The following is a 24,532-nucleotide window of genomic DNA, read 5'->3' on the forward strand; positions in this document are numbered from 1 at the left end:
ACTTTAAGGGCATTTAAGTGGTCACTGGATAGACATATGGATGAAAATGGAATAGTGTAGGTCAGATAGGCTTCAGATGGTTTCACAGGTCGGCGCAACATCGAGGGCCGAAGGGCCCGTACTGCGCTGTAGTGTTCTATGTTCTATGTTCTATGGCCTAGATACCACATTTTGACAAGCCTTGCCCCATTTGGAATTCTTGGCAGCTATCGCATATTAATTAGTTATTGAGGGCAGCACACTGGCATGAGGGTGGCATGGTGGCACTGTGGTTAGCACTGCTGCCTCACAGTTCCATTGAACCCGTGTCAAATTCCGCCCTCAGGTGTCTGTCTATGTGGAGTCTGCACGTTCTCCCCGTGTCCGCGTGGGTTTTCTCCGGGTGCTCCGGTTTCCTCCCATAGTCCAAAGATGCGCAGGTTAGGTGGACTGGCCACGATAAATTGCCCCTTAGTGTCGAAAAGGTGAGGTGGGGTTGCTGGGATAGGGTGGAGGCGTGGGCTTAAGTCGGGTGCTCTTTCAAAGGCCCGATGCAGACTCGATGGGCCAAATGGTCTCCTTCTCGCCTGTGAATTCTACGATTCCATGAATATTACCACCTTCCCACCCCGCCACGATTCATACCATTTGAGCGCACAATCCTGTGGACACGCCTGTGCAGTATTGAAGGAGTGCAGCCTTGTCGGTCACATGAGATGCCAGCTGAGACCCTCTGCCTCTCTAAGTTGGATGAAAATGTTGCAGCATTTCAAAGAAGAGAAAGGGCCAATCTTTACCCCTCGAACAAACAGATTACACATCCCTAAGGCGGTGCTATCCTGTTGGTCGCCAATTGGCTTCCGTGTCTCCTACATTTCAACTTCAGAAAGTAGCCATGGGAACAGCCATGGGGACCACATTCGCAGCTCAATATGCCAACATCTTTATGCACAAGTTTGAACAAGACCTCCTCACCGCACAGGACCTTCAACCGATGTTATGCACCAGATACATCAATGACATTATTTTCCTTTGGACCCACTGTGAAGAATCACTGAAATGACTGCACGATGACATCAATAAGTTCCATCCCACCACCAGACTCACCATGGACCACTCTCCAAACTCAGTTGCATTCTTGGACACACTCATCTCCATCAAGGACGGTCACCTCAGCACTTCGCTTTACCGCAAGCCCACAGATAACCTCACGATGCTCCACTTCTCCAGCTTTCACCCAAAACACATTAAAGAAGCCATCCCCTATGGACAAGCCCTCCATATACACAGGATCTGCTCAGACGAGGTGGTGCGTAACAGTCATCTACAAACGCTGAAAGATGCCCTCGTAATAACTGAACATGGCGCTCGACTCATCGATCGACAGTTCCAACGCGCCACAGCAAATAACCGCACCGACCTCCTCAGAAGACAAACACGGGACACAATCGACAGAGCACCCTTTGTCGTCCAGTACTTTCCCGGAGCGGAGAAACTACGACACCTTCTTCACAGCCTTCAACACATCATCGATGAAGATGAACATCTTGCCAAGGTCATCCCCAGACCCCCACTACTTGCCTTCAAACAACTGCGCAACCTCAAACAAACCATTGTTTGCAGCAAACTACCCAGCCTTCAGAACAGCGACCACAACACCACACAACCCTGCCATGGCAATCTCTGCAAGACGTGCCAGATCATCGACATGGGTACCACCATTACATGTGAGAACACCACCCACCAGGTACGTGATACATACTCGTGCGACTCGGCCAACCTTGTCTACCTCATACGCTGCAGGAAAGGATGTCCCGAAGCGTGGTACATTGGCGAGACCATGCAGACACTGCGGCAACAGACGAATGGACATCGCGTGACAATCGGCAGGCAGGAATGTTCCATTCCAGTCGGGAACACTTCAGCAGTCAAGGGCATTCAGCCTCTGATCTTCGCATAAGCGTACTCCATGGCAGCCTTCAGGACACGCGACAACGCAGAATCGCTGAGCAGAAACTTATAGCCAAGTTCCGCACACACGAGTGTGGCCTTAACCAGGACCTGGATTCATGTCGCATTACATTCACCCCCCACCATCTGGCCTGGGCTTGCGAAATCCTACCAACTGTCCTGGTTTGAGACAATTCACAACTCTTTAACCTGGGATTACCTCTCTCTCTGGATCTGTAAAGACTCAATTACCTGCAAATGCTAGCATTCAAAGTATCGTCTTGCATCTTTGAATTTGTCTATATATATAGAACGATACAGCGCAGTACAGGCCCTTCGGCCCTCGATGTTGCACCGACATGGAAAAAAAACTAAAGGCCATCTAACCTACACTATGCCCTTATCATCCATATGCTTATCCAATAAACTTTTAAATGCCCTCAATGTTGGTGAGTTCACTACTGTTGCAGGTAGGGCATTCCACGGCCTCACCACTCTTTGCGTAAGAAACCCACCTCTGACCTCTGTCCTATATCTATTACCCCTCAATTTAAGGCTATGTCCCCTCGTGCTAGCCACCTCCATCCGCGGGAGAAGGCTCTCGCTGTCCACCCTATCTAACCCTCTGATCATTTTGTATGCCTCTATTAAGTCACCTCTTAACCTTCTTCTCTCTAACGAAAACAGCCTCAAGTCCCTCAGCTTTTCCTCATAAGATTTTCCCTCCATACCAGGCAACATCCTGGTAAATCTCCTCTGCACCCGTTCCAAAGCTTCCACGTCCTTCCTATAATGAGGCGACCAGAACTGTACGCAATACTCCAAATGCGGCCGTACTAGAGTTTTGTACAACTGCAACATGACCTCATGGCTCCGGAACTCAATCCCTCTACCAATAAAGGCCAACACACCATAGGCCTTCTTCACAACCCTATCAACCTGGGTGGCAACTTTCAGGGGTCTATGTACATGGACACCGAGATCCCTCTGCTCATCCACACTACCAAGAATTTTACCATTAGCCAAATATTCCGCATTCCTGTTATTCTTTCCAAAGTGAATCACCTCACACTTCTCCACATTAAACTCCATTTGCCACCTCTCAGCCCAGCTCTGTAGCTTATCTATGTCCCTCTGTAACCTGCAACATCCTTCCGCACTGTCTACAACTCCACCATATGTTTCTGGAACTCATCTCTTTATTCACCTGAGGAAGGAGCAGTGCTCTGAAAGCTAGTGTTTTGAAACAAGCCTGTTGGACTTTAACCTGGTGTTGTAAGGCTTCCTGCTGTTCAGAAGGTAGGTTATTGAACCAAACTTTGTTTTTAAACTTTTTTAATGACTCAATCAACTTAAACATCGATTACAGAGTTAAAGGGCAGGTCAGGTTATCCACTAAGTGAGCTCGGCAGCCAAAGATCTAATGAATAACTGGTAGCATAACTGCATGCGTGGCATTTAGTTAAGGACACTCACCCTTTTACTGAGAAAGCCTTCTCTGCGAACACGACAGTGTCTGACGCCAATCAGGTTTAGACCCGAGAATGGTCCGAAATGTGCACCTTCACTACTCAATCCCCTTCTGCACAAATGCCAGCTGATCTTCTCTGGTGACAGTGATTTCAGGGAATCCCAGCAGTCAATGATTCCTGATCGTAAACCAATCCAAGGTGGAGGAACCTAGATGCACCGAGCATCGAGGAAAAAGGTAAAGAGCAGTGGCTGGGGAGAGGGTGGGGAAACCCACAATGGTTAAAAGGACTCTGCTCCAAAACCTCTGGAACTCTTGAGGCACCTTGTGGAGCTGCTGGAGGAGTGGGGAGCTACATCAGTGATGTGGGGTGGGATTCTCCGTCAGCTGAATTCGGGGGGGGGGGGGGGTGATTGGGCGGAGAAGAGCTTCCGCCACCAAAATCGTAGCAGGCGCCACTTTGATGTTGAATCGCGATTCTCCATCACCTCGAAAACGGCGTCAATGGTACTTTAATCACCGTTTGCATCTCATTACTCGGCCGACCCGCCATTCTCCGCCTCTGACGGGCCGGGCTCCCGACGGCGCAGTCCACGTGCGCTCTCAAAAGTCGTGGACCTGGCGTGGTTGGCTGCGGAGAGAGAGAGAGAGAGGGGGCGTAATTCGCCGACAGTCATGCCACTGACTGGGGGGGGAGGGGGGGGGGGGGGGGGGGGGGGGGCTTCTGCCAGGGTCGGGGGGAGTAGTGGAGGGGTGGCCAGGAGGTGGGCTGTGGGGTCGGGGTGGTCGGGTACGCAACACCATTACCGCAGTCGGCAAGGCAGCCGTGCAGCGGTGCACGCCGCTGATAGCCCGCTTTAAACCTGGTCCCTGGGCCGGATAGGTGACCCCCTCCACCCCCCGCGGAACCTTCCTGGGTGCCCCTCTGGCCCCAGCCGACCCAACACAACCAGTGCCTTCTTGTTGGCTTTGATACGTGAAAATGTGTGGGAAAATAAATTTTCAAAACTTGCCGATGATAACAAACTTGGAGGTCCAGTGGGGACGATAGCGTACGACTGCAATAGGACATTGAGCGGCCAGCAGAATGGGCAGACAAGGGGTAAATGGAATTTAAAACACAGAAAAGGTGCTACACAGCACGGTAGCACAGCGGTTAGCACAGTTCCTTCACAGCACCAGGGTCCCAAGTTCGATTCCTGGCTCGGGTCACTGTCTTTGCGGCGTCTGCACGTTCTCCCCGTGTCTGCGTGGGTTTCCTCTGGGTGCTCCGGTTTCCTCCCACAGTCCAAAGATGTGCAGGTTAGATGGATTGACTATGCTAAATTGCCCCTTAGTATAAAAAAAAAGGTTGTGTGGGCTCGTGATGACAGGGTGGAGGTGTGGGCTTGGGTAGGGTGCTCTTTCCAAGGGCCAGTGCCGACTCGATGGGCTGAATGGCCTCCGTCTGCACTGTAAATTCTATAATTCTATGATTGACAAGCTGCAGCCGCACACTCCCCCCACAGAGATCCTTAACTAAAGGAACCCCCAAAAGAGATCCCCTAGCTAAAGGGACCCCCACCATTGGGACCCCCTATCGAGGTGGAGGGCAGTCCAGACAGGGGCAGTGAAATAAATTACAGCTGCAACACTTACCTGGAAGCTCCACATGTCCATTTCTCAAAGAATAATAGCTGTGATCTGTGTTTCAACTCGTAGCTGCATTAGCTACAAGCCAATCGTTCCTTTCCAGTAGTGGGCTGTGATTGACAGCGTCCACAAAACAGTTGCAGCCTGGATTCATTCATCTCCCTTCGTGTATGAGTGACTCCAAGTGTTGAAACCCAATGTTTACAAACATCAACCACATCAAAGAGAGGTAAGTGCATTGCAAGCACACGCTTGAGGTGTTGGATGCTCGCTGAGAACTCCTCATGCAGTCCCTGGCTCTGAGACTGCATCTCCACGGTCGATGGGACTGCCCGATCCACAAGCCTGCAACTCACCTGGACGGCAGCTAGTCTCTGGGGGTCGGCCCGCCCTCCGGCCATCTGCCTTCTCGGGAGTTCCTACCGCCACCTGCTATCAGATAGTGTCCGCGGAACCTCTTCACTAAAGCGTCCAGCCCAGGTGAGTGGAGGGTGGTGGAGGATGCTGGAGGGTGTTGGAGGCAGCTGAGGAAGGAAATCAGTGTCATCATCGGACTCGGGATCTGGGGTGTCCTGGACCAGATTCACCAGCAGGTCCTGCAAGGCACATGATTAGATTGTGGACCTGGGAGCGGGGGAAGGGAGTACCGCGTGTATATGCGGCTGTAGAGTGTCAATCCCGAACCCGGCAAATCCGGCACCATTTCTCATTCGAATCGATCGTGTTCCACATGGCGCCGGTCGGTTGGCCCCCTCAACGGTCGGTGAATTGTACCAGGTGCCGTGCCAATTTTACTGTCGCAGAATTCCGCGAATCCTACCCTGCGTCAACACTTAATCTCGGGAACGGAGAATTACACCATGAATAATTGCATATTCCCACCACCAGCTAACGAAGCACCATTAAAAAATTATTCATTGAGCTTTTGTGATGGGAGTTTTAAAAAATAATTAATGTTCGATTTTTCATACGTAGCGATCCTGAAAAACATTGAATCCTGAATATAGATGGTGAAATTCCTACTCAGCTCTGAAAGAACTGCTATTCAGATTTAATCATGACCACACGTCTAGGGGTGAAAACAGGGGCTGATTAGCACACTGGGCTAAATCGCTGGCTTTGAAAGCAGACCAAGGCAGGCCAGCAGCACAGTTCGATTCCCGTAACAGCCTCCCCGAACAGGCGCCGGAATGTGGCGACTAGGGGCTTTTCACAGTAACTTCATTGAAGCCTACTCGTGACAATCAGCGATATTCATTTTCATTTAATTTCAAACAGTTTTAACATTGTTACCACATAATGTAACAGATGTGGACTGCGGAACCACATGGAGAAGCGTTGGGCAGCACGGCGGCACAGTGGTTACCATTGCTGCCTCACAGCGCCAGGGACCCATGTTCGAATCCGGCCTCGGGTGACTGTCTGTGCGGAGTCTGCACGTTCTCCCCGTGTCTGCGTGTGTTTCGCCCGGGTGCTCCGGTTTCCCCCACGGTCCAAAAACGTACAGGATAGATGGATGGGCCAGGCTAAATTGCCCCTCAGTGTCCAACGATGTGCAGGTTAAGTGAGGCTATGCCGAGAGGGCAGGGGGGTGGTCCTAGGTAGGGTATTCTTGCAGTGGGCCGGTGCGGACTTGATGGGCTGAATGACCCGCTTCTGCACTGCAGGAATTCTATGTCGTAACGTGCTCGGGGTGCTTGGTGCGATGGGATTGTGGGGAGGGGGGATGTCCAAACAAGAGAACTAAAGTAACTGATTTATTTTTTAGTGAACGATTTGTAAAATGGAGAATTCAAAGGAACAAAGCTTCGACAATGTTGTCCAGACCCGTGGAACTTCTGGAAATTGGTTTGTGAGGACAATAAGGAGATTGAAACCCGTCAACTTCTGTCAGGAAGCGAAACGCATTTCCAAACTGGCTGGGCCAGTGGTGAGTTTACACCCACCTAATATCCCATAATATCCTTCACACACTGCCCTCTCCAGAAAATAACTCATTGACTACTGTGATAAATGTAGCAATTTCAGGTATATTGTACTATATATATTTGGTGCTGTACGGGTTAAAAAAAAATCTGGTTTAGTGTGTGTGACTGCTGCAGTCATGGTTTTAAAAATCCTGGTTTGAAAGACAGCTCGACCTTTTGGAGCCAGAGGTGCAATTATAGCGCCATAAAAGTTTGGGCTAATTGACTTTTATTTATATTAAGAGGGATCCCTGTTAATCCGAGACAGCTCAGTAAAGGTGGTGTAATTAATGGGAAGATCAGGGGCTGAATCAGTCAGGTGTTGAGGTTTTCAGTGTTGGTTTTTGGCTGGAGGGGGCGCTGAAAAGGTTTCTGAAGATTACAGATAGAGATTCTGCACTATTCTGGCAAAGTGTCAGGTCGCTTTCTTTCAAGCAATCTCCAAAGATCTCTCTTTCTCACAGTTGTGCATCCAAGTCATCTCTTTGCAGCAAGCATTCCCTGAGCGCTGATTGTATTTAAAAGTGGATTGCGACCCGAGATGGTTTTGTTGTTTGAGTGGGAGTAAAGATAGCAGTTAAGGGTTATTGTGTCGCAGTATTGATTAGCAAGCTAATTTCTTGTGTGATGTTAAAGATATTTTATTACTGTGTTGGCAATAAAATTTAATTTACCACATCCCTTACAATAACGTAATAAATAATAATTTAGCAAGTTCCTTACAATAACATGGCTAACTTATTCCACAATTCCCTGCCCTGAAAGATGAAAATTTCCTGCTTCACTTCAAAGACCATGGACACGGTCTACTAGCCACTTTGCCCCCGAACGGGAATGCGGCGTGGCTGATAGGTGCCAGGTGAGGCCTCCAACAGGCTTCTCGACAGCTAGTACGCCTCACAAGATCTACCCAGATCAAGATCTGAAGTAAAAAAACTCACCACTATTCTTAGAATTCCTCCTATACCAAAAAGGGTAAATAAGACAGGGATTCTCACTCCCTGACTCCTATGCAGATTTAGGTGGGTGCTATTCGGATCAAACTATATTTTCTAGTTATCCGCAGTATAACCCATATCTTCATAGAAGAATTTTATCTACTTACCATTTAATAGCATCGATCCTGGGTCCCGCATTGCTAAGTAAGTACAGTAGACTTTGTAATAACCACTGCTTCAGGTTAAATTTTTAAAGTTATTTTGTTATTATATTTTTTCTTTTAAAAGATGCGATCACTGTCTTTGCAGAAAAGTAAAAAGATCTTGCTTCTGGATTCCCCTGGTTGGTTGAAAAGGCCTTCAGGTCCACCTTGACAATCTCTCTTCTTTAGCTTTTGGTCTTCCTCAGATGGATTCGCTGTTCTACTCAGTCTCTGTGCTCTATCCTTCCCATGACCGAGCTATGAGAGCTGACTCTGCTGGCTGTCCCCTTTTTTAGGGTTTATATTCCCCTTCCAGCAGTTACCAAGTTTTTATGACATTATCATAAAGTAACTTTATTTTACTCTTGATTGTACAGGGTTCCTTTAATCTGAATTATTTCTAACATGACTATGTACTCATATTGAGCACGACTTAAGCTCATCGAACTCTGATTACATTGTTTCCTTTGTGATGTTCAAAAGTGCTTTGATCCCAGAGGGGTGTTACATCTGGTTCCTGCCACTTCTAAAGTTGCTTTATTACCAAAGGGTGCACCCAGCTCAGAACTCTGACTCCGATTTGGGGCTAATGTGTGTTCCCGTGGACACGTTGTCTCCAGCTTCCCATATTCACCTGGTGTCAGCAGAATTTCACACCTAAACATTTTGTCACCCAATTCAACTGAAATTCCTAGCCATTCTTTTCTAGCTGCTTGCTAAAATAATTAACTTCAAAGAAGGTGCAGAATATTGCTTTTTTCCATGTAACTAAAAGTTCAATCTGCTGTGAATTAAAAGACATGCATCAGTTTTACAGCTTGAATAGTGAATAGTGTTGCTCGTTATGCTTTTACTTAATTGCTCTGTTTTAATAACCTTTGCTCTAGAGTCGCCAGGTATCTTTCTGATACCACCACGAAGTTCAAATCCAAGTACTGATCAATAACTCAATACACCAGTTAGTAAGTTTGAAATCAATACACATTTATTATACACACAGTCAATCACTACTCATGCATAAACTCTACTTGCTAAACTATCACTACTACTAAAAGCCTATACTTAGCTTTGAATGGCCCACCAGGTCAGAGGAACAGTTTTATAGAGAAATACAGCACAGAACAGGCCCTTCGGCCCATGATGTTGCGCCAAACTTTTGTCCTCGGTTAATCATAGAATTTTGGACAATTTTTCATGGCCAATCCACCCAACCTGCACATCTTTGGACTGTGGGAGGAAACCGGAGTACCCGGAGGAAACCCACGCAGTCACGGGGAGGATGTGCAGACTCCACACAGACAGTGACCCAAGTCGAAATCGAACTTGGGACCCTGGAGCTGTGAAGCAATTGTGCTATCCACAATGCTACCATGCTGCCCTTAGGAAGTTAGCCTACACTCCATTATTCTACCCTAATCCAAGTACCTATCCAATAGCCGCTTGAAGGTCCCTAACTTTTCCGACTCAACTACTACCGCAGGCAGTGCATTCCATGCCCCCACTACTCTCTGGGTAAAGAACCTACCTCTGACATCCCCTCTATATCTTCCACCATTTATCTTAAATTTATGTCCCCTTGTAATGGTGTGTTCCACCCGGGGAAAAAGTCTCTGACTGTCTACTCTATCTATTCCCCTAATTATCTTATAAACCTCATCCTCATCCTCAAGTCGCCCCTCATCCTTCTCCGTTCTAATGAGAAAAGGCCTAGCAATGCCTTTGTCCGGTTCTGATTCTGTTGGCTTCGAGCTGGTACGGAATAGAAGCTAGGAGTGTCTATCTTGTAGCGTGCGTTGACCTTAGACTTACTTGGTTGATGCAGCTGTTAGGCAGGTCTCTCCTCACTGAGAGCCAATGCCAAGAAGAACAAACTGAACTTGGGGATGCTATCTTATAGGCCCCAGGGGTTTCGCGCCCTTTTGGGCGGGCCCCGGACTTGGTCCCAATTAATTGGACCATGTCTCAATTGTTCTCATCGATTTTCTCCAATACTGGAGTTGTTCCCTGATCGTTGGGCTGGGTGTTCATTGGCCTGCCTTTGTTCTAGCTCCCACTGGCGCCGGGGAGTCTGTCTTGGTCCCGATTGTTTCAATGTCTCTGATTGTTTCTGGAGATCGCTCATTAATATGTTAATATGGCTATTGGTTTCAGTTCTGTCTGGGTTCTGCAAATCTTAATACACAGGAAACCTTGCACCTGCTTGTGTTCCCTGTAGCTGCCCAATTTTCCCTACACTCCTCATGAGTGTCCATTTTGAAATCGGGACGTGGCCACCCCAGGTGGCTACAATAGTCACGAGCTGTTTTCTTCATGCCTGTTTGATAAAGGCTATCTGCATTTCAAAACCTTCTTTTGCAGCTGCTGTTAGCCCTTTGTGAGATTTTTCCCTACATTCTCTCATGTAGGTATTGCCAGACTTCCATGTTTCAAATGACATATTTTCCCATTTTTTCTTTTGTCCCATCCACAATGGGTGGGACCAAGCCTCGCATGCCTAAGTAGGTTTAAAACCCACTTTGGGGTGCTGGCCTGGGATCTACTGGGCTCCCCACCCGGGCGCCTCTCAGTGCTAGTCCACACAAATGTGGACCAGGCGGAACGGCACCTGCAGGGTCTCCCAGGCCATTGGAGGCTCCTGGGTGGAAGGGGAGGCCCGAAAGGGGGTGATGGAAATCCTGAAAAGGGGGCCCTGTCGCGATCCCCTAATGTCGCGTCATCACTTGGGAGGGGGAGGAGGGGGAGGAGGGGGAGGGCTGTGTGGTTGTGCCGATCTGTGTGGGGGGGGGGGTTGACTTTGTCTGTCGGAGGGGAGGGGGGGGGGTAGGGAGGGGAGGACACTCAAGTCCACTTAGAGATCAGGGCACCCTTTCAAAATAGTGACAGGATCTCGGAGGAACCGGTCTGGCCAATGAGTTGAGTTCCCTAGTGATGAAAATAATTCCAAGTGCGGACTAACCCATTGAGAAACTCCCCAGGGCCCAAAAAAGAGACTCTGGGCGGGATTTACCAACCAACCCACCGCGAGTTTTTCAGGCAGTGGAGGCGGCCCCGTCAGGGGGATTTTCTGGTTCCGCCGTTGTCAACGACATATCAGCGTGGCCAATCCACCTCACCTGCACATCTTTTGGGTTGTGGGGGCTGAAACCCACGCAGACACGGGGAGAACGTGCAAACTCCAGACGGGCAGTCTCCGTCTGGTCAGCATTGAGTCCCTGGTTCCTGCCGCTTCCCATTGCCTCAGATTTTGGAAGAAAGAGGACTCTCGGTAAGAAATGTGATCTGTTTCATTAGATTACAAGCATTTTTTTTTAAAGTCTAAGAGTTTGATCAAAATGATGTTGCCAGTCTATGTTATTTATCATTCGTTCTCCTTTGCCAGTTTTTGTCACAGCTGATGGTCCTTCTAATAAGTGTTGTCAGCTCCGCGTTCTGTGGACATTTGGGAAAAGTTGAATTGGGCGCAGTTAGCCTTGCCACAGCGGTGAGTTTTCCGTCGGAATGTGCACATTTATTCACCATTATTTATCCTGTATAAAATAGTGATGGAATTGCGGAGATCCCTATCAGTTTTGAGCTGTGGGCCTTTATCAGCTGATTGTAAAGAAGTCTGGCCTTTACCTGCTGCCCTCAATGGAGGGGCAACTAGAGAGCAAGAGATACTTCAGTGGCTCTCGGCTAAAGAACAGAAACGTCTGCTCATCGCCATTGTCAATGAGCCGTCCTGGAAGGCCGATGTGTGCGGACATTAGGTGGGAACAGGGCCGGCCCAAGGTACCGGCAACTCGGGCAGTCGCCCGGGGCGCCATGTGCTAGGGGGCGCCAGACTCGGGTCCCGCGCATGCGCAGTTGGGCCGGTGTCAACCAGCGCATGCGCGGTGGCCGCCCTCACCCAGGGCGGCCCCCTCCGCCCCCCCTCCCCTCCGGTCGCCCCCCACTCCGTCTGCCCCGCCCCCCGCCTCGGCCCCACCCCCCCGCCTCAGCCCCACCCCCCCCGCCTCGGCCCCTCCCCGCCTCGGACCCCCCGCCTCGGACCCCCCCCACCTCGGACCCCCCCCCACCTCGGACCCTCCCGCCTCGGACCCGCCCCCCCCGCCTCTGCCCCACCCCCCCGCCTCGCCCCCCCGCCTCGGCCCCGCCCCCCCACCTCGGCCCCGCCCCCGCCCTCCCTCGGCCCCCCCCCCCCCCCCCTCGCCCCCCCCCCCGGCCCCGCCCCCCTCGGCCCCGCCCCCCAAGGGCGATGAAGTTCTGCTTGCCCGGGGCGCCAGCAACCCTAGGGCCTGCGCTGTGGGAATGAGACTGGGCTCAGTCTCAATACTCTTCACGGGCAGATATTCAATCCTCTGGCAGGCACGTGGCTCAGGGTGGAGCTTCCCAGTCCCACCCGCCCCAAGGTGGGCGGGACGGACAGTTTGACGGGCCGACAAAAGATCATTGACTTGGGGCAGGAATTCGCCATTTGGCCCAGAAAACTGGTGGCTTGTGCGGGTTATTCAATGGCTGTTGAAGGCCATGGAACTGTAATAAATAACAATAAGGTTTCATTTATCTTGTGCCTTTACTGTAGCAAATGTCCCAAAGCACCTCACCGGCGTGTTTTCAGATAAATAAACAATTGAGCCAAATGAGGTATTACGGTGGGGGACCAAAATCTTGGTCAAAGAGGCAGATTTTAAGAATTGCTCCAGAAGCCAGGAAGGGAGGTGGTTTTAAGTGGAAATGCCAGCGCTTCATGTCCAGCAACAGAAGAGGTTGCCAGCAGCGATGTAAAGGGATTTCAAGGTTGCACAAACGGCCACAACAGGAGCGGCATTGAGCTCTCAGAGCATTATGGGGATGGAAATGGTCACAAGGAGCGGCAAGGCCAGGGGGGGAACTTGGACACAAGGATAAGAATCCTTAGTTCGGGGCAGCACGGTGGCGCAGTGGTTAGCACTGCTGTCTCACGGCGGCGAGCACCTGGGTTTGATCCTGGCTCCGGGTCACTGCCCGTGTGGTGTTTGCACAATCCCCCGTGTCTGCGTTGGGTTTCGCCCCCACGACCCTAAGATGTGCAGGGTTGGTGGGTTGGTCACGCTAAATCGCCCCTCAATTGGAATAAAATAAATCTAAATTCATAAACAAACAAAAAAAATTCTTAGTTCATGGCATTGATGAACTAGTAGCCAATTTCACTCAGTGAGCAGAGGAATCATGGGCACTGTCCCCAGTGAGTTTTTGAAAAACTCTACCCCATTCGACCCCATAATGAGCCGAGGACTCTATGGTGGGTGCTCAGCCTGAACAGAAATCCGCAGGCTGCTGTGCAATCACGCAGCTCAAGTGAACTTGGTCGCAGGTGAAGGGAGTTTTTGGTTGAGTTGGGAGGCAGGCTGCCAGGTTCTGGGTGGAAGAGTGGGTGGAGGATTGGGTGCCCGCCAGAGGAACGGTCTGAGCCCGCAGCAGACAAAAGCTGATCAAGAATTGACACTTGACGGGAAGGATTAGAAAAAGGGGAAGGACATGAAGCCATTAATAAAATCGCCATGGTATTTTACTCATTTGTATATCGCGTATTGATTTGCGGTATGTTGGTTCCACCTGGCATGATATTGCTAAATGCTTCCTTTTCTTTCTCATTCTTTTGGCCAGGTAATAACTATTGCCGGTATCTCCATAGGCATGGGACTGTCCACGGCGTGTGACACTCTCATATCTCAGGTAGGTGCCCCTAAACCCTGACTGTATAAGGGGCAGTGTTGTATCTAGTCCACTTCTGATACTTCAACCAGCTCCTTAATTAAAGTTCACCCAGGTGTCTTTATTTATAAGTAGAACAAAGTATGGACACAGATATAATGCAACACACTTTATTAAATATAGTTAACCCATAAATTACCCACTTTACACACAGGAAACACCCAGGATTTGACGACACTACCTGCAAAAGTGGTTTGGTAGGCTGTAGATCTGATCCCTGAGTTCCTCTGGTTCCTCTTTGCAAAGGTGATTCTTGCTGGCTGTTGCTCCTTCTGGTCTGGTCAAGGTCATCTCACACACCGAGTCTTTGCTTCGAGTCTTCACTCCCAAGATGTCCCGAATGCCTATTTCTTTTATCCCTCTGCTGCCACCCACCTCCTTTTCCACCTACCCTTGGCCTTCGACCAATGGAGTCTCAGAAGGCAGGGTCTCAGTGCCCAATGGTCTGGTTGATGACCTGTTGACAGGGCACCTGGGAGGACCGCTGATTGCCTGACGGGTTGTCAGGAACTGTGGACAATAGGCCAATGCATCTCAAGTAGGAGAGATAATTACTTGATGGGTTATCAGGGGCTGCTTCAGACATGCATGACTGAGTTCTGCAGATCAGGATTTTTCAGGCTTCTGCAGACTGTGGTTTTAATTTAAAGTGCCCAATTCTTTAATTTAAGATATCCAATTTACAGCTGGCTTGTAATGCAGAACAAGGCAGCAGCGCGGGTTCAATTCCCGTACCGGCCTCCCCAAACAGGCGCCAGAATGTGGCAACTAGGGGCTTTTCATTGACGTCTACTTGTGACAATAAGTGATTATTATTATTGATCAGCCTTAAAACTTGGCCCTGATTATATTACCCCAGCAGTGATGTCCTTTCGACATAGCAAAAAGATTTTGTTATAACAGCGCAGAATCAAGAAGTGCGCAAGGGGGCCAGTGAATCGCGTACATATGTTTTAGTCCTCCCCGAAACTACCAGCATTCTGGACATCGATCTTTAAGATGTGGTTGGAGATCGTGGAACCATGCCTGTTGGGATATTGGAGCTGCTGCAGTTTCTGGAGGGGGGTGTTGTCCGATGTCGTGGCCTTCGCCGCTCTGATTGTCCGGCAGTGAATTCTGCTAGGGTGGCGGTGCCGCCGAAGGTGTGGGTATGGCTGGGGGATATGTAGAATTCCTGCAATTGGAGAAAACTAAGTTTGCTTTTAGAGGGTCACAGGACGGGTTTCACGTATATAGATATAGTCCATATATAGAATTTACAGTGCAGAAGGAGGCCATTCGGCCCATCGAGTCTGCACCGGCTCTTGGAAAGAGCACCCTACCCAAGGTCAACACCTCCACCCTATCCCCATAACCCAGTAACCCCACCCAACACTAAGGGCAATTTTGGACACTAAGGGCAATTTATCATGGCCAATCCACCTAACCTGCACATCTTTGGACTGTGGGAGGAAACCGGAGCACCCGGAGGAAACCCACGCACACACGGGGAGGATGTGCAGACTCCGCACAGACAGTGACCCAAGCCGGAATCGAACCTGGGACCCTGGAGCTGTGAAGCAATTGTGCTATCCACAAGGCTACCGTGCTGCCCCGTGAAATGGAAGCGGTTCATATCGGCATTCAAAGATTTGTCTGTCGCAGGCGAGTGGAGGGGGTGGGGGGGGGGGGGGGGGGTGTGGAGGGGAAGGGGGTGGATTTTTGTGTTTTGGGGGAGGGTCAAGTTACTTATGGTTCAAAAAGGGGTAAAAAAAGATGACACAGCTTGTACTCTGAATCATAGAATTTACAGAGCAGAAGGAGGACATTCGGCCGATCTGGTTTTCACCGACCCTTGAAAAGAGCACCCTCCTTAAGCCTAGGCTTCTGCTCTATCCCCGTAACCCAGTAACCTGACCGAATCAAGGGGCAATTTAGCATGGCCAAACCACCGAAACTGCACATCTTTGGACTGCGGGGCAAAACCGGAGCACCCGGAGGAAACCCACGGTTTTCTGGATCGTTGCGTGATTTTTTTTTGTTGGAATAAAATATATTTAAAAAAATAATAGAGCAGAATAAATCTTTTAATTTCAGGCCTTGGTCCCTCGAGTGAGTTAGAGCCACACAGACCAGGAAAGTAACAATCCCTGGAGCGTTCCACCGCTGGCTGCCGCCGTGCGCATGCGTGGCCACGGACCCAGCAGTTCTACGGCCGCATCCGCAGCTAGAGACAGGGGCTTCACGCTGCGTGCCTGCTAGCCCCCCCCCCACCAGACAGAGGATTGGTGGCTATTTTGCTTCCTCTTACCGGTCGTACAACGCCAGTGTTCCCACGCCGGCGTCAGCACTTAGACTCTGAATCAGAGAATCCACATCCCTATTTCTGAGAATCTTTTCCAACAATTTCACTAACACTGACGTCAAGCTCACTGGCCTATAATTATCCAGATTATCCTTGCTACGCTTTTTAAATGACGGTACAACAGTGGCTATCCTCCAATCCTCTGCGATCTCACCTGTGGCCAATGAGGACACACAGATTTCTGTTCGAGGCCCAGTGACTTCATCTCTTGCCTCCCTCAGTAATCTGGGATAGGTGCCACCTGAGCCTGGGGATTTGTCAACCTCAATGCTTTTTAACACACCTAACACTTCCTCCCTCATTACAACCTGTTCTAAAGTGTTTATACATCCCTCTGAGACACCACCAATCAATGTGCCCCTCTCCTTTGTGAATACCGATGCAAAATACTCATTAAGGACCTCACCTACTTCCTTTGGTTCGCCACATAATTTCCCTCCTTTGTCCTTGAGTGGACCAACTCTTTCTCTAGCCACCCTCTTGTTGTTAATATATGTATAAAAAGCCTTGGGATTCTGCTTAATCCTGTCTGCCAAGGACATTCCATGACCCCTTTTTGCCCCCCTAACTCCCCGCTTGAGCTCGTTTCTACTTTCCTTGTATTCTTCAAGTGCTTCATCTGTTTCTCGTTGCCTAGACCTCATGTATACATCCTTTTTCTTTTTGACTAGACTCACAATTTCCCTGGTCATCCATGGTTCCCGAATCCTGCCTCTCCTGTCTTTCCTTTTCATCGGCACAGGCCTGTCCTGCAGTCCCATCAACTGCTCCTGAAAAGATTCCCACATGCCAAATGTGGATTTACCCTCAAACAGCCTCTCCCAAACAACAGCCTCCCAAACCAAAGAGAAAATGGTGGAAAATCTCAGCAGGTCGGGCAGCTAACATTTCGAGTCCAGCTGATCCTTTGTCAAAGCTCCAAATTCTGCCTAAGTTAGCCTTCCCCAGTTTGAAACCTTAACCCTCGGGCAACTCGTCCTTTTTCCATGGATATCCAAAAGTTACAGAAATTGTGGTCACTGTTCGCCACATGTTCCCCCACTATGAATTTAATGACCTGGGCGGACTCGTTCCCTAGTACTAGGTCCAGTATTGCCCCCTCTCTAGTCGTACGATCCACATATTGTTCCAAAATACCTTCCTGGACACACTTAACAGATTCCTCACCATCCATCCTAGGCCGAAGGGATTTCCAGTCAATACGAGGAAACTTAAAGTCTCCCACTACAACAACCCTATTATTTCTACATCTATCCCGAATCTGCTTACATATCTGTTCTTCAACTTCCCGTGGGCTGTTGGGAGGCCTGTAGTACACCCCCATCATAGTGACTGCCCCCTTCCTGTTTCTGAGTTCTACCCACAGTGCCTCGTTACTTGATTCTTGCAAGGTGTCCTCCCTCTGCATAACTGGAATGTGGGGCGGGCTTCTCCGACCCCCCCGCCGGGTTGGAGAATTGCCGGGGGGGGCGGTGTGAATCCCGTCCCCGCCGGCTGCCAAATTCCCCGGCGCCGGAGGTACCGGGGGCAGGGATCGCACCCCCCCCAGGCAATTCTCCGGCCCGCAATGGGCCGAGTGGCCGCCCGTTTCCGCAGCCAGGTCCCGCCGGCGTATGTTGCACCAGGTATTTGCCAGCGGGACCTGGCTGCGCGGGTGGCGTCCGGGTTCCTTGGGGGGAGGGGGGGCGAGGGGGGGGGCACAGGGGGATCTGGCCCCGGGTGGTGCCCCCACGCTGGCCTGGTCCGCGATCGGGGCCCACCGATCCGTGGGCAGGCCTGTGCCATGGGGGCACTCTATTCTTCCGCACCAGCGGCTGTAGCGGTCTGCCATGGCCAGTGCGGAGACGAAGCCATCTGCGCAAGCCCCTTCCCCGCCGGCCAGCACAGTGCAAACCACTCCAGTGCCAGCCTAGCCCCTGAAAGTGCGAAGGATTCTGCACCTTTGGGGCAGCCCACGCCGGAGTGGTTCACGCCACTCCTCGGCGCCGGGACCCCCCCGCCCCGCTGGGCAGGGGAGAATCCCGCCCATGTTCTCTACCCAGTATTGGAACACCCCCACCTCTTTTACCTTCCCCCCCGTCTCGCCTAAAACACCTCTATCCCGGAATGTTTAGCTGCCAGCTCTGTCCCTTTTTCAACCAAGTCTCAGTAAAGACTCATGTTCTAATAACTCTTCACATTACAATCTGTAATTATCTTGTAATTGTGTCTCTCCTATATATGCTGTGCCTCCACTTCACCTGATGAAGGAGCAGCGCTCCGAAATCATGTGAGTTCAAATAAACCTGCTGGACTTTAACCTGATGTTGTGGAACTCTTTACTGTGCCCTGCCCAGTCCAGCGTCGGCATCTCCGCATCATAATCTTTTGATGTTATTTGCAGTTTTAAGCTTATGGAGAAAAGTTAAGTCCAGCAGATGCTGGTCAGTGTTGGCCCAATTCACGTTGGGCTGGATTCTCCGTTGCGAGGTTCCGCCCCACTACCGTTGCCAGCGAGGACGGAGAATTTGGTCACGCCGTTCACTGGCGGCGGGATTCTCTACTCCCGTCGCCCGTCGGTGGGACTTCCCATTGAAACCGCCCCACGGCGCTGGGGCCGCAGAATCCAGCCAGCCAGAGAATGGCCAGAAATCCTCAGCCCTTTAACTTTTATTCTGATTTTGCAGACACACGGCAGTAAGAACATGAAGCGAATCGGAGTGATCCTCCAAAGAGGGATCCTCATTCTCAGCATAGCCTGCTTTCCCTGCTGGGCCATCTTCATCAACATCAAGCACATTTTACTGGCTTTCAAACAATCTCCTGCGGTGGCCAAGTGAGTATCTTGTCTAATTTTCATTGCAAATTAATTCCAATTTATCAGCTTCCCCAGGCAGCCACATGAAAATGCTGTTCATTCCCTTAAATATGTAAGTGAGACAATGCAGTGAACATTGAATTCAAAGCTGCCTAATTCCAGATGTTAGTTGAAACATTAAGAGTAGCAGGAGCCCACCATCTCTATGATATGTTGTTCTATTTCTTGTACACTGCCTTCCCTCAAGGACTGGCCGTGACTCTGCTATGTGCCCAGTTTAACTAACTGCCTCCATTGGTGGAGTACGCTTCGCTGTGCTGCCTGACTTTGCTGCTATGGTTTGAGTTTACCTTTTGTTACAGATGTTGCTCTTCTCTGGTCTCCCCGCTGATGCCAATATCTTTCATTTTTCTTGCAGGTTAACGCAACTCTGTGTGAAGATCTTTATTCCTGCTCTTCCTGTAAGTTAATTATGAAATGAAATGAAATGAAAATCGCTTATTGTCACGAGTTGGCTTCAATGAAGTTACTGTGAAAAGCCACCAGTCACCACATTCCGGCGCCTGTTCGGGGAGGCTGATATGGGAATCGAACCGTGCTGCTGGCCTGCCTTGGTCTGCTTTCAAAGCCAGCGATTTAGCCCGGTGCTAAACCAACCCCTTCAGGAGTGAGCACATGCAGGCAGCTCATTAGACAACTAAAGTCACTCATTACCTAACGTGTAGACAGATCAACGGGCTCCTTTGATCTCATTGGGAGCCACAGGGACTCAGTGTCTCAGTGCTAAATAAACAAAGAAGTCTTGAACAATCCAAAGTCAGATACCATCAGTACTGTTATATTACGTGATAGTAATTTGTCGTTACTCTTTTGCTTACTTCCAGAATGGGCTGGTGCTTACAGTTCGGGAAAACTGTCAGTCTTCAAATTAAGCAAATAACATTTATTGAATAATGAATATAAATATCTATGAGTTTGTTCACTCTTCTACAACTATAACTGATGATTAAGTGAATAAATGTTCAACTACAAGTGCCAACTAAGCTATATCTCTAATATTCTGCTCACTTGTCACTCCTGATACGAAAAGGTGGGAATCTCCTCTGAGTTCTATCTAGTGGTTGTCTCGCACTATAATACAGATGTTAACCCCTTAAATACCAGCAGATATACAGATCACTACAAGTACCCCATCCAAGTCACCGTTCTCCATATGTGAACTTAACATTGGAGCAGGAGCAGGCCATTTGGCCCTTCGAATCTGCTCTGGCTTTTTAGAAAATCATGGCAGATTTCTACCTTAGTTGCAGCTTCTTACACTATCCCCTTACTCTTAGTATCCGTTAGCATCCAAAATTCTAGCAGGATCTGGCTTGAATACACACAATCACTGAAGATCCATAGCTCTCTGATGTAGCGAAATGCAAAGCTTTGCAACCTTGAATGAAGAGATGTCTCCTCGCCTCAGTCCTAAATGCTCAACCCAAGGACCCAGGAAATAAGAGTAGGTATAGACCACTCGGCCCGTCGAACCTGCTCTTCCATTCAATACAATCATGGCTGATCGTGGCCAACGGCTCTATTTTCCTGCCTGCTCTCCAAATCCGTTAATTCATCGGCCTCTCCCAGACTTCAACAATGGAGCATCCACAACCCTCTAGGATGGAGAATTCCAAAGATTCGCGAACTTTTGAGTGAAGCAGGACTTCTTAATTGCTGTACTCCAAACCTCTGGCAATACAGGTCAACATGCAATTTGCCTTCATAATTGCTTGCTGCGCCTGTTACGTACACGTTTTGCATTCCTTATACGAGCACACCCAAATCCCTCTCTCTCCTCATTCGAGGACTCAACGTGGTTGACATTTGTTGCACTCCCGCCATGACAAATATATCCTTTCTTAGATGAGGGGATAAAAACCGTACACAGTACTTCCGGTGGAGCCTCACCCGAGCCCTGCATGATTGCAGGAATGTGTTCTTTACTCTTCAATATGCTTCATTGGAATCGTAGAATCACTACAGTGCAGAAGGAGGCCATTTGGCCCATCAAGTCTGCACTGACCCTCTGAAGGAGCACGCTACCTCGACCCAATCCAAACCCTTTCCCTGTAATCCCACCGAGGGGCAATTTAGCATAGCTAATCCACCTAACCTACACAGCTTCACTCTCTCTGCCCAGATTCCCATTCTATTTACAGTTGGCAAAAATAAATACTGGCCGTCTCTCCTGAACCCTGCAGGGCCGAATGCCGGACACTTGGCAGCTGGACCAGGAAACTCCAGCCTCCCACCGGCATCCATGGCCAAGTGTGGATTTTTCCCCTTCTTCAACTTCCAGTGCCCTGATTGGCCATTCCATCAGGATGTTCTGATTGGCTAATGAAGGATTCCATGGACATGCTGGTGTGAAGGTATGTGCGCACCCGATAGGAGGTTGCTGTTTCATGATTTAAAAAAAATATATTTTTGTATTCTCCTTTTTCACATTTTCTCCCAAATTTACACCCAATAATAAACAATAATCCATAACGAATGTAATGTCGATCCCCATATCAATAACAACGATCCCATCCTCCCACCAAACCCCAGACATTGGCCCGCATGTTAGCATAAACAAATGACAAAAAGGAATCAGGAATCACCCATGGTCACCATTAACACACACCGCCCCCCCCTCCCCCCAACCCTCCCAGCCCCCAACCCCCCTAATGTTCGACGTGATCCAATTCTCGAAAGTGCGTAATGAATAACGCCCATGAATTGTAGAACCCCTCCATCCTTCCCCTCAGTTCAAATTTGACCTTTTCAAGCATTAAGAATTCCAGCAGGCCCCCCCCCCCCCCCCCCCCCCCCCCCCCCCCCCCCCCCCCCCCCCTGCCCCTGCATCGCCAGGGCACAGGGTGGAGAGGTTGATCTGCACCCGAACAGGATCCGTCTTCGGGCGATCGACGAGGCGAAGGCTGCAACATCTGTCTCCGCACCCGTTCCCAACGCGGCCGTTTCCTGATCTTTAATGTATGGGTTGGGCTTTTGTAGCCACAGTATTCATATAGCAGGTCCATTTCGATTCTGATTAATGCAACCCCCAGGACGTTGGTAATGGTGGGACCAGCGATGATATTGCCTGTGAATGTCAAGGGATGATGGTTAGATCCTCTCTTGCTGGCGAAGGTCATTGCCTGGCACTTGTGTGGCATGAATGTCACCTATCATCCCAAGCCGGAATATTGTCCAGGTCTTGCTGCATTTGGACAATGGTTGCTTCAGTGTCTGAGGATGCTCAAATGGTGCTGAACATTGTGCAATCATCCGTGTGCAATCATCAGCGAACATTCTGACCTTATGATGGAAGGGAGGTCATTGATGAAGCAGCTGAAGATAGTTGGGTCAAAGACACTACCCTGAGGAACTCCTGCAGTGATGTTCTGGAGTGGACATGATTGGCAACAACAATCACAACCACTGTCTTTTGCGTTAGTTATGATTCCAACCTTGATTCCCATTGATTTCAATTTTGCTGGGGCTCCTCTACCAAACGCTGCCTGGGAGGCAGAGGTAGTCACCATCAGCTCTGGCATTTAGCTCTTTTGTACAGTTTTGGACGGGAGGATGAGTGACCCTGACGGAACCCAAACTGAGCGTCCACGAATAGAATCTTGCTGAGTAAGTGCCACTTGACAGCACTGTCAATGGCACCTTCCATCATTTTGCTGATGATCGGGAACAGACTGCTGGGGCGGTAATTGGACAGGTCGGATTTCTGGTGCTTTTTCAGGACAAGACGGGAGTATTGTGTCCTGTTTTGGTCTCCTTAACTGAGGAAGGATGTGATGGCAATAGAGGCAGTTCAGAAGAGGTTCACAGATTGATTCCGGGGATGAAGGGATTGACGTATGAGGGGAGATTAAACAGTTTGGGCTTGTACTCGCTGGAGTTTAGAAGGCTGAGAGGGGATCTGATCAAGGTATGTAAAATACTAAAAGCCATTGATAAAGTAAATGTAGATGCAGGACACCGTTCCCAGACTGCTTCACTGTGACGCTGATTGCAGGACACCGTTCCCAGACTGCTTCACTGTGATGCTGACTGCAGGACACCATTCCCAGACTGCTTCACTGTGACGCTGACTGCAGGACACCGTTCCCAGACTGCTTCACTGTGACACTGACTGCAGGACACTGTTCCCAGACTGCTTCACTGTCACTCTGACTGCAGGACACCGTTCCCAGACTGCTTCACTGTGACGCTGACTGGAGGACACCGTTCCCAGACTGCATCACTGTGACACTGACTGCAGGACACTGTTCCCAGACTGCTTCACTGTGACACTGACTGCAGGACACCGTTCCCAGACTGCTTCACTGTGACGCTGACTGCAGGACACCGTTCCCAGACTGCATCACTGTGACACTGACTGCAGGACACCGTTCCCAGGCTGCTTCACTGTGACACTGACTGCAGGACACTGTTCCCAGACTGCTTCACTGTGACACTGACTGCAGGACACCGTTCCCAGACTGCAGGACACTGTTCCCAGACTGCTTCACTGTGATGCTGACTGCCTGCTTCACTGTGACACTGACTGCAGGACACCGTTCCTAGACTGCAGGACACCGTTCCCAGACTGCTTCACTGTGACGCTGACTGCAGGACACCGTTCCCAGACTGCAGGACACTGTTCCCAGACTGCTTCACTGTGATGCTGCCTGCCTGCTTCACCATGACGCTGACAGCAGGACACCGTTCCCAGACTGCTTCACTGCAACACGGACTGCAGGACACTCTTCCCAGACTGCTTCACTGTGACGCTGACTGCAGGACACTGTTCCCAGGCTGCTTCACTGTGACGCTGACTGCAGGACACCGTTCCCAGACTGCTTCACTGTGACGCTGACTGCAGGACACCGTTCCCAGGCTGCTTCACTGTGACACTGACTGCAGGACACCGTTCCCAGTCTGCTTCACTGTGACGCTGACTGCAGGACACCGTTCCCAGGCTGCGTCACTGTGATGCTGACTGAAGGACATTGTTCCCAGACTGCTTCACTGTGACGCTGACTGCAGGACACCGTTCCCAGACTGCTTCACTGTGACACTGACTGCAGGACACCGTTCCCAGAGTGCTTCACTGTGATGCTGACTGCAGGATACTGTTCCCAGACTGCTTCACTGTGACGCTGACTGCAGGACACCGTTCCCAGACTGCTTCACTGTGACACTGACTGCAGGACACCGTTCCCAGACTGCTTCACTGTGACGCTGACTGCAGGACACCATTCCCAGCCTGCTTCACTGTGACGCTGACTGCAGGATACTGTTCCCAGACTGCTTCACCCGTGATGCTGACTGCAGGGTACCGTTCCTAGACTGCCTCATTGTGACGCTGACTGCAGGACACCGTTCCCAGGCTTCTTCAAAGTGATGCTGACTGCGAGGACACCGTTCTCAGACTTTTCTTTTTCAAAAAATATACTTTATTCATCAAATTTATCATAAACTTTACAGAACATTT

The 24,532-nt window shown here is 49.9% G+C and overlaps 1 protein-coding gene across 1 annotated transcript in view; it reads left to right on the forward strand.

The window, feature by feature from the left end:
* The window catches only part of LOC119975226 (multidrug and toxin extrusion protein 1-like), a 75,241-nt gene that overhangs the window by 14,974 nt on the left and 35,735 nt on the right, over positions 1-24,532 (forward strand). The window contains exons 2-6 of the mRNA XM_038814857.1: positions 6,801-6,962; positions 11,520-11,621; positions 13,769-13,837; positions 18,887-19,035; positions 19,436-19,478. Of these exons, the coding sequence (XP_038670785.1) occupies positions 6,816-6,962; positions 11,520-11,621; positions 13,769-13,837; positions 18,887-19,035; positions 19,436-19,478 (510 nt within the window). The 5' untranslated portion in view covers positions 6,801-6,815. The remainder of the gene's footprint in view (positions 1-6,800; positions 6,963-11,519; positions 11,622-13,768; positions 13,838-18,886; positions 19,036-19,435; positions 19,479-24,532) is intronic.

The sequence above is a fragment of the Scyliorhinus canicula genome, chromosome 12, assembly GCF_902713615.1.
Source record: "Scyliorhinus canicula chromosome 12, sScyCan1.1, whole genome shotgun sequence".
Lineage (NCBI taxonomy): Eukaryota > Metazoa > Chordata > Chondrichthyes > Carcharhiniformes > Scyliorhinidae > Scyliorhinus > Scyliorhinus canicula.